The sequence below is a fragment of the Spinacia oleracea genome, chromosome 6 (assembly GCF_020520425.1).
Source record: "Spinacia oleracea cultivar Varoflay chromosome 6, BTI_SOV_V1, whole genome shotgun sequence".
NCBI lineage: Eukaryota > Viridiplantae > Streptophyta > Magnoliopsida > Caryophyllales > Amaranthaceae > Spinacia > Spinacia oleracea.
The window spans coordinates 44,865,427-44,876,360 of NC_079492.1; the positions used below are offsets into that span (position 1 = coordinate 44,865,427).

The 10,934-nt window shown below is 37.7% G+C and overlaps 1 protein-coding gene across 1 annotated transcript; it reads right to left on the reverse strand.

Moving 5' to 3' along the window:
• Positions 1–6,970: 6,970 nt before the first annotated feature.
• On the reverse strand, positions 6,971–8,029 carry LOC110791218 (uncharacterized). The gene has a single exon (XM_021995965.2). The coding sequence runs from the start codon at positions 8,027–8,029 to the stop codon at positions 6,971–6,973; it is 1,059 nt and encodes a 352-aa protein (XP_021851657.2).
• Between the last annotated feature and the right edge of the window lie 2,905 nt (positions 8,030–10,934).

Genomic DNA, 10,934 nt, shown 5'->3' on the forward strand with positions numbered 1-10,934 from the left:
GGAATTTACAATTCCGTTTCTACCTAAAAGTTAATATTTAAAGAGAAGTGACCTAGCAATCAAACTTCCTTGGTATCATATACCGCTTGAGGTTCTTATTTCGGTAATAACTCAAACAATGGAAGCTAGGATACACTAATGACCTACAAATGGGATATGAAGCATGGCAATGCTACATTAGTTGTAGGTCATCTAGTTTGTTTTAAGTCCTTTCAAAGGCTGGAACTTAATGGCTATTTTTTTCCATAATCAACATACCTAAATTTCTGTTTTCAAACACAGAAAGACTCACATTCAAGAAAAACAAAAACAATGTTTGTTTGTTTATTTGAATGAAATGGTCAATTACAGGTTGAGTCAATATGCTTGATTAAAACAAACAACTCTTTAAAGAACTTTACTAGGTTCAAATCAACCCCTTGATTTGAGTTCCACTAATCTTTGGCATTGTTGCTTAGACCATATCAACAAGTTAACATTCAAAATCTCTATTTTGATGGACTTTTGAAAGTTCATTGATTTCTAGATCAATTTAAGACGACTAGTCTTACTTGTTGAAAGTAACAAAAGATATGAACTATTGTTAGAACGCCTAGACAATAGAGTTCAAAGCTAAAGAAAGATTTTATCGCTTTATTATTTTACATAGTTTTGAATGCATATTGGTTTATTTACTCAATGTGATATAAGTTGAATCTGTTTGGCTAGTTCAAAGATTCAGAAGTATAAAATCCACTTGGCAAGAAATCATAAAGATCTAGGTTAGATCATGATGATGATTACTTTAAGACCAAAATGATCATCAATGATTGTGTGTTGCAATTTCACAATCTAGTTCCATAAGATATGGTATATCTAAGTTGGAATGATCGAAGTCGATTAGTACTTGATTCGATCAATGATGGATCATAAAGAATTTTCCTATAAATTCTGAAACAAAATGCTCAACTACCACCAAACTAAACCAAATTCGTCAAAGCTATTGAAAAGTAATTTCAAGAATATCTTTTCATAATTGTATATCTAAAGAGTTGCTAAACTCAATGGGAGCTTAGTGTTTGTTATTCAACAAACTAAGGCCCATGTCTAGATATATGTTTCATTGTGATTTATTCAAATGAGACACAAGGGTATTGTTTCTACCACGAATTTTGAGAACATAATGTTTGTTTGCTCGAAATAATGTCCTTTTGGAGATTCGTTTCCAAAATGACAAGTGGGAGAAAATAGACCTCGAAAGTCTTCGAGGCAAACAAAAAACATAAACGGACATTCAGGAGGCTTTTCGAAGTTCTTTAGAAAATATGAACACGTATTCTTTAAGGATTTTAGAAGTGGCTTTAAAGAATAGACATCTCTTAGAAGACTTTACAAGTGCTTCAAGGAGAACAGAATATTCAAAGGACTCTCAAAGTGCCTGTTGATATTCTATTGTTTGATGTTCTATACCCGGGTAGGCATAGAGTTCAGGTCAATGAAACTATGAGATTCTTCTATTAGATAGTGAAGAAACCTACACCTTGCAGTCAAACTATTAATGAGTTTGTGACCTGTAAGAAAGCTTTGACGAAACCCAGATTCCCTAAAATGGTTAGAGGCCATATATAGACTCAAATGTTTTAAATGGTTAGAGGCCATAAAACATACTCAATGTTTTGATGACAAAAAAATTGAAATTTCGTTGATTTGCAAGAATAGTTTCACACCTATTGGTTGCAAGTTTGTTTTAAGGATAAAAACCATCAAACATGGAATTGTGTTCACACACAAAACTAGATTAGTTGCTAAAAGGTTACAAGCAAATTCATGGCATGGATTATGTTGAAACCTCATGCATAATCGTAATGCTCAAGTCTATAATTCAAGCAATGATTGCATATTGGTACATATGGCAATTGGATGACAAAACGTATTTCTCAGTCAAATGTTGGAAGAAACTATGTACATGGCATGTCATAGATTTTGTGGATCCAAATAATGCTTGAAATAAATGCTAGCTTATGAAATCTAAGTACAGATTTAAGCAAGCAATTGGGAATTGGAATTATATTTTAGTGAAGCTAATAAGTATTTTAGTTTCATAAAATGTACATGATTCTTATAGATATATAAGAAGTTTAGTGGGAGTACATAAAAACTTAATTGGTCCTATGTGTATCACACACATATCCCCCTATAACATTCAAATGCTAATGACTTAGATTTGAAATTATTCATCAATGACGGACCAAGGCGAAACTTAGTACATACTGGGTATTAAGATCTATTTACAAAGATCTTATATTATTGTTTTGGATTAGGTAATGGCATTTACTAAATCAAACACGAAATACTCCATTGGATATATACGACCCATGTGAATAAATCTAAGTAAAGGATGTTTGAACTATGTATAAGCAATTACTAAGTTAAACATCAAAGAGTCTAAATGAGATTCTTAAACCTATATTATATGTCAAAGAATTTAGCTGGATTCAGTATCTACTGAAATTGAATGAGCTAAAGTTACATGAATAGAATTCAATTGGGAATTATTCTGCAAAAGAATTTATCATGTATGATACAATATGAGGATCGCCAAAAATGTATCGTATGGCTTTAGGCATAACGAACATATACCAATCTCTATTGATCCAAGTGAAGATCAACTAGATTGAGATCAAGAATACTTATGGTATTTGAAAAGGTACATAGGAATAGTTCTTGATTCAAGGAAATAAAGATATGCTAAATATTGATGCTACACGCATAAACACTGGCAAAGGATCAAGCAAGATTCCCTTGGAGTTAACCATTAATAAGGACGAGCTATAGAGCATCGTGTTTTGAAATGGCAACATGGATTGGAGACCATGAGTTGTTGCGTGGGAAATTAAATATTAATTTCTATGTTCTAAGATATAGTTGGAAAGTCTTCCGCATATCTATGAACTGCTTGGATAAGTAAATCCAAACAAAGCATCACTAGCAACCTAAACAGTTGAAGTAAAAGTACTTATTGCCTAAGAAGCAATAAAACAGAGTTGTTTATATTAATGAGTTCTTCACTGAACTTGGGTAGATCACATGACTATTCACTTAATGGTTCTTCATTGCAAAATGCGTAGAACCACTATTGTAGTAAGAAAGACTAGATCACATAATAAACAAACTCAAAAGATCTTATCATCTTATCTCGAAAAACATTCGATGAAAGGGATATTAAGATTGGCAAAGCATGATAACTAAACCTATGCAACAAGTGAGAAGCAACACTCACATTGTAGCACTGGAAATCAAGCATAGCTTTGAAATTCCATGAACTGTTTTAAAGATGGGTTTGAGGCCCATGGTTGTAAAACATTGGGGTTGCACATTTATCATATATGAAATGTATTTTCATATTCCATTTAATCTTGGTTTAGTATTAAATGATGAGTCCCTTCAATTTGACGATATATTCAAGATGGACTGTCAGGACCAGTCCTGTGACTAAGAAATGTCTATCAAGTGAACTTGAATGTCAAAAGTTGAAAATGGTCCATGGTCGGAGTTTTCTATAAAATTGGACGCATAGAAAACGTTAGACGACTAGAATGCAAGATGACTAGTAGTTCTGTTTCTTGAACTATGTGGACATGGCAATGTCATAATCATTTGCATAGATACTTACTTAGGGAAGACTAGTATCGGACAGACCTATGAAACTTTACTGTAAGAGATGAAAATTTGTCATAAGTAAATTTCATTAAAATTATTAGACACTAAATCCTCAATACCTGAGTGATTTGAGATTACTTGTTTGAGAACTGGTTGCTTTGACGTTGACCAACCGTCGCACCGTAAAAGGAGGCTATAAAGGCAACGCTCAGGTAATCACCTATCAAACGAAGTCTAATCTCAAGATCGCAAGATTGGGATTGTCCTCCCATAAATCGGGATGAGATGCTTAAAAGTTGTACAAGGCCACTCGGAGAGCTAGAAATTGTGAAATGCATGGCCGTGCTCAGATGAATCATAGGCTATGATTATCTGCTTATTTGATCAGTTGAACTCTGAAACCGAGCGACAAAGGAATTAGGAAATGCACACTTGTCCCTAAGGACAAGTGGGAGACTGAAGGAAATAATGCCCTTGGTCCAAGTATGCATTCAATGTTAAGTCTAATAAATGCGGTTCAGTATTAATTAACAAGTTAATAATTCAGTGAGATCAAGTGAGCTGAATGCCTAGCTAGAGGCCGCTTCAGTTCAAGTGGAATTAATGATATTAATCCACAGCTTACTCTTGACTGAACCCGTAGGGTCACACAAATAGTACGTAAACGGATCAAGTATTTAATGGCATTAAATAGTCTATCTATGGATATTCGGAATCGACGGATCTTGGTTTCAGTGGGAGCTGAGATCGTCACAAGCAAAAAATGAATACTCCGGAAACGATGATATTGCCGGAAACGGAAATATGGATCGTATCGGAAATATAAATATTATCCAAGTCGTAGATGTAGCCGGAAACGGAAACATGGTACGTATCGGAATATATTATCGGAAATGGAAATATTGCCGGAATCGGAAATATTGCCGGAAACGGAAATATTGTCAGAATCGGAAATATTATCGGAATCGGAAAATATTACCGGAAACGGAAATATTAAATATTTGTTCGAAACGAGAATTAATTCCGGAATCGGAAATATTAAATATTGTTCGTATCGGAAATGAATTCCGGAACCGGGAATTTAATCGGAAGCGTATCGTACAAATAAGCATCGGACGAGGCCTGCCGGACGAAGGCCCAGCACGAAGCCAGGCCATCGCCCAGCAAGCAAGGACGCGCGCACGCCCAGCCCAAGGCAGCGCCAGGCCCACCGCAAGGCAGGCCCAGCGCGCCAAGGCAAGACTGCCCAGCGTGGGCTGCGTGGGCCGAGGCACGCGTGCGGGCGCCCTCGTGGCTCCGTGCGTGTGTGTGCTTGTGTCCATGCACAATTCCTAAATCTATTAGGATTTGGTGTGTGATTAAATTCCTATTCCTATGAGGATTATTTAATTAATTAGAGTCCTTGTAGGATTCTAAGTTTAATTAAATCGTATCCTACTAGGATTCCAATTTCCTTTCCAAACCTCTATAAATAAGGGCCTAGGGTCATAATTTATGGACACGGGATTGAAGTATTTTAAGGGTACGTTTTGAAAGAAAAATAAGCCAAACACTTGCAAACACTTAACCGAATTTCCTAGTAACCATAAGGGCGATTCTAGTTGGTCTAACTTGAGGCGGATCCGGACGTACTGTGGACTATCTACGGAGGGACGACATTTGGAGTCCTAAAGACTTGTTCTTGTTCGGTTCGGGCGCAGCTAGGGAAGGCACGCTACAAAGTGTATGCATCTATACTATGCTAAATGATTATGTGTAAATAATATGCTTTCCTGGCTTTATGGTTTTTCCGCATGATTTATGTATTGTCATATGTATCATAACCTAACATAAACAGCATGGATCCACCTCACCCACAAATTATCTTGTTTTTTAGAGACAGCCCAAGCCAACTTTCCCACTGCTGCTTGATTCCATAACATAAGGTTTCTAAAACCCAAACCACCTTCTGCTTTTGGGAGACAAAACTTGTCCCAAGCCACAGGACCATGTCTGCTGTCATCATAATTCCCAAACCACAGGAAAGACCTGCATATAGCATTAATTCTTTTCAGGACAGCTTTTGGGAACAGAAACATCTGAGCCCAATACACAGTCACACTCATAAGGACAGTATTAACCAAAAGGGCTCTACCAGCAAAAGAGAGATGTCTGGAGCTCCAGGTTTTGATTTTAGCAGTCATCTTGTCAATAAGTGAATCACAATCACTAGCTTTTAGCTTCAACGGGCTCACTGGTACTCATAAGTACTTGAAAGGGAGAGTTCCAATCCTGAATCCAGTCATGTGAGCAAAAGAGGGGAGTTGGTGTTCTGGAATTCCACAACAGTAAAGAGAAGATTTATGAGGGTTAACTATGAGGCCAGTGGTGGTAGAGAAAGCATTAAACTCATTCAGCATGAATTGTACAGTTTCCTTCTCTCCCTTGCAGAACATGAGAAGGTCATCTACAAAGCATAAGTGATTAAGCTTCAGATACCTACATCTAGAATGAAATCTGAAAGAGGGGTGATCTCCAACTGCTTGCATAGCTCTAGAGAAGTACTCCATACAGAGAGTGAAGAGCAAGGGGATAGAGGGTCCCCTTGCCTTAGTCATCTTCTAGGGTGAATCAGACCAGTAGGTGAGCCATTAAGGAGAATAGAATATTGGGTAGTGGTTAAACAAGTCATGATGAGATTGATGAAGTGTCTAGGGAAACCAAGATCAAGTAGGATCTCTTCAACAAAATCCCATTCAACAGTATCATAGGCCTTTTTAAGGTCCAATTTCATAAGACAGTTGGCTTGCAGTTGACTTTTCCTGTAAATCTTGACTATATCTTGGCACACAAGCACATTATGTAGGATGGATCTCCCTGACACAAATGCACCTTGGTTGTGAGAGATGATATCAGGCAGAACACTACCTAGTTTTTCACACAGTAGCTTAGAAATGCACTTGTAGAGCACTGAACAGCATGCTATTGGTCTGAAATCACCAACAGAAGAAGGCACACTAACCTGTGGAACTAGGGTGATGGAGGTGACATTAATCTCTTTTAGCATTTTCCCAGTGTGAAAAAAATCATTGATAGAACCATGCATGTCATCTTTGATAATATCCCAGGTACATTTGAAAAAATGGTTATTGAAACCATCCAAACCAGGAGCTTTAGTACTTGGAATGGCATCCAACACCCTTTTGATATCTTTCAGTGTGAAGTCGCAGTGCAGTTGGTTGACATGTTCCTCAGTAAGCCTTGGACCTTTGTCCATAATTTCCTTTTTGATGGGGGTTCTGGAATCTTGTTTTGTCATAAATAAATCTTTGTAGAACTCTAGAAAGGCCTTCTAAACACCCTCAACTGAGTTCACCCACTCTCCAGTAGAGGTTTGAATAGAATGAATGGTATTGTGTTTTCTTCTTTGCCTAATACTCTGGTAGAAGGCTCTGCTATTTTCATCTCCTTGTTCAAGCCAATGAGCTTTAGAAGTTTGGTGAAGGAAAGAGAGGTGAGTCTCTTTTGCAGTTCTGTAAGCAGCAGCAATTTCTTTTTCTTCTGTAGCTAGCATAGCATATGTAGGATCTGTGTGTAACTTGTTTTGAATGTCAGCAAGCTGATGTTGCAGCTGAATCTTGGTTGCTTCAATATTACTATAACCAGATTTGTTGTGGTCCCTGAGGTCCTGTTTTATCCATTTAAGCTTTTGGATTATCCTGAACATGTGACATCCATAGACATATTTTTGCCAATGCTTCTCTATTATGGGGAGGAAATCAGGAGAAGAAGTCCACATGTTATAAAACCTGAAAGGTTTCTTTGACTGACAAGTGAATAAGGTGCTCAAAATCATTGGACAATGGTCAAAAGTACCTTCTGGCAAATACATAGCTTCAGCAGTAGGGAACATGTCATCCCAAGCAGTGTTGGATAACACTCTATCAATTCTAGAGAAGACTCTATTCTCCCCTTCTTGTTTGTTGTTCCATGTAAACTGTCTACCTATTGTTTTGACCTGAGTGAGGTTGTAGGTGGCCATACAGTTCCTCATTGGCTTGATATCAGCAAGTCTCACAGGTGCCCCAATTCTGTCTTCCATTTCCATGATGGAGTTAAAGTCCCCCATTATTAACCATGCTTGATGGTTTAGGTTAGAGAAAGAAGTCAAAGAGGCCCACAGGGACTCTCTCTCAGAAGGAGTATTGAAGCCATAGATGGAGGTGCAGAAGAAGCCCTTGTCAGAGCTTCTTGGGGTAACACATGTGTGAATCAGTTGACTTCCCATATGGATGATGTCTATTTGAAAAACATCTGGATCCCAGGCTAGAACAATTCTACCATTGTAATGACAGCTTAAGTTGGTGGTGAAATACCAGTTAGGACACAGTGTGAGATACAGGTTACCCATTTTTGGTGCTTTCACCCTTGTTTCCAGAAGGCTAAACAACTTGATGTTGTGAGATTGAATCAATTGTCTCACTCTAATTTGTTTAGAGTGTGTGTTTAACCCCCTGACATTCCAACAGAGAACTCTATCCATTAGACATAGGGGATGTCACCCCCTGTCTAATGGACTCCCATTGTTAACCTGTATCTCCCTCTCTTCATGATCATCTGCAGTTCCAGATTCTGACAGTGTTTGGAAAGAGTTAGTAATCACCACTGTTTTAAGTTGTTTGCTGATGGTCTTGCTGAACTTGGTAGCTTGAACAAACCCATCCCCTGGCAAAACAGGAGGTGGATCATGGACAACACTAGGTTGGATTTGTTTTTTCACCCAAACTCTCCTTACAAGACCAGGTTGTTTCTTATTGCAATGTTCATGGGTATGGCCCATTCCCTTACACACAGAACAAGTGGTAGGGAACCAATCATAACTGACTGACTGACTGATCATGATTCCTATTTCATTCCTGAAGTGAATCACAGTAGGGAAGTCTTGATCAACTTGAACTTCAATCAAGACCCTAGCAAACATCAGTTTGCCCCTATTTTTTGTGGCTTGGTCCACTTTGATCAATGATCCTAGTTGACCCACAATCTTGCCTAAACTCTTCTCTCCCCAGTACTTAACATCCAACCCATGTATTTGTATCCAAATGGGCAGTTTCTTGATTGGTTCCTTGCAAAAATTAACATCAGCAGACCAAGGTTTCACTACTAATGGTTTAGAATCAAAAAATTGAAATCCTCCCTGCAAAACTTTGGAGCAATTCTCCATTGTTGTGAATCGAACCATATAGATTCCCTTCCCCACCTGTGAAACTTTATCTACTCCATATTTCCCCCGATTCTTCTCACATATCCCTCCATCACATTCTGGGGTGGATTAGCACCAATCACATAGCATATCACAGCTGACTCCCAATAAGCAATTTCATCTTTAATGTCATCAAAATCAATTTGAACAATTGGGACAATTGGGGGTTGATTATTAGAATCAGTATTATCATCATTGTCATTATTATGCACCTCATTGTGTTCAATCTCATTAGCACAGTCATTCAAAGAATCTAACAGAGTATGGTTATTCCCGCCAATATTTGAATGTGATCGAAAATGGGTACGAACATCCTTACCACTGTGTAATCCACTCAGCCACGCATTAAAGTCACCTTTGATCTGTGATTGTTGTTGCAAATCTCTCAGGCTTGCTTTTGGGGTCAAAATCTGATTGAAATCATCAAATTGATTTTCTGGGTTTGTTTAGTGCTCAGAGATGTCATCGGAATCCGCCATTGCAGCACCAGTATCAAGCTTGGGATTGGGTCGCACCTTCAGTGGGACCGTCGTCGTCTTATTCTTAGACTTGCTTCCACCATTGTTGTGTTTCTTAGCTTGCTTGCGTGTGTTTGCCATGGCGTCGAAGGAGGAGGTCTCCTCTTCGAACCCTCGCAAGAGCTCGGAAGGCTAATTCCTAAGGCTATTATTTATATATTAAATTTTCATGTCTAAAAGTCGTACTTCCTCCGTATTTTAAAAAGAGATACACTTTGACCGGCACGTAGTTTTAAGAGATGTTGAATTTATTAAAATAAGAAGAAAGTAGGGTAGTGGGTAGTAAAAATATGATGTGAGTAAGTGTGAGAACCACAAGAAATAGAGAAATATTAATATATTTGGAACTTGGGACCAATACATGTCAAAATAGAAAAATGTATCTCTTTTTAAAATACGACCATTTAAGGAAAGTGTATCTCTTTCCAAAATACGAAGAGAGTATAAGTACTCCCTCCGTCCCAGAATAATCGTTACACTTACCTTTGCACAAAGTTTTAGGTGATAAGTGGTTGTTTGGTTATCAATTGTTATTTTATTGAAAAAGTAGATGTGATAGGAGTTAGTGGGGGTATTTTTTTGATTGAATGAAAAAGGGTGTGGGGACAACAACAATTTAGTAGGAAAAGAGATACAATATAATAATAATTGTGGGGTCATTCCTAGAGTATAAGTACTTCCTCCGTCCCAGAATAGTTGTTACACTTACCTTTGCACAAAGTTTTAGGTGATAAGTGGTTGTTTGGTTATCAATTGTTATTTTATTGAAAAAGTAGATGTGATAGGAGTTAGTGGGGGTATATTTTTTAATTGAATGAAAAAGGGTGTGGGGACAAAAACAATTTAGTAGGAAAAGAGATATAATATAATAATAATTGTGGGGTCATTCCTAATTTAGAAATGTAACAACTAATCTGGGACGGGCGAAAAAGGAAAGTGTAACAATAATCTGGGACGGAGGGAGTACAACGTAAAAAATGGATTAAAACGAAAAATATAAAGATCATTTTAAATCAGGTTACGAAGAAATAGGTGTTATACCAGGTATAGTTGACGGTCCTATTTTTTACGGAAGTGATTTCAATTTTGAACTCATCTTTAGAAAATGAAGGCGAATTCTGTGGGAGTGTTGAAAAGTCGTTGAATATAAATGTACAAATACCCTTGCCACGGTATAACTTCTTCACTTGGGTTAATGTAAAATGGCTTTTGCGACGGGGATAACAACTCAATAAAGACGGGAACAACCGTCGCAAATGTCTTTTACGACGGTTTACGACGGCCCCCTTTTATGACGGGTTCGCGACGGAAAATCCCGTCGTTAATCAACAATTATTAACCTTTAGCGACGAGATTTCCCGTCGTTAATAGTACAATTTCTTGTAGTGTAAGAAGTAGAGTAATGGTTGTAATGCCTAGGACAGTCAGTATGAAAGATCATTTGTGGTTCATGGCTTTATGAGCTGTGTTTTAGTATGTTTTTGCTGTCAACTCTTGTTTGGAGGGGGGGTTCCAACCTAGTTGGTTCACCTCTT

Excerpts from the sequence above, each read along its gene's own strand:
- LOC110791218 (XM_021995965.2), bottom strand. The coding sequence starts at position 8,029 with ATGGGTAACCTGTATCTCACACTGTGTCCTAACTGGTATTTCACCACC.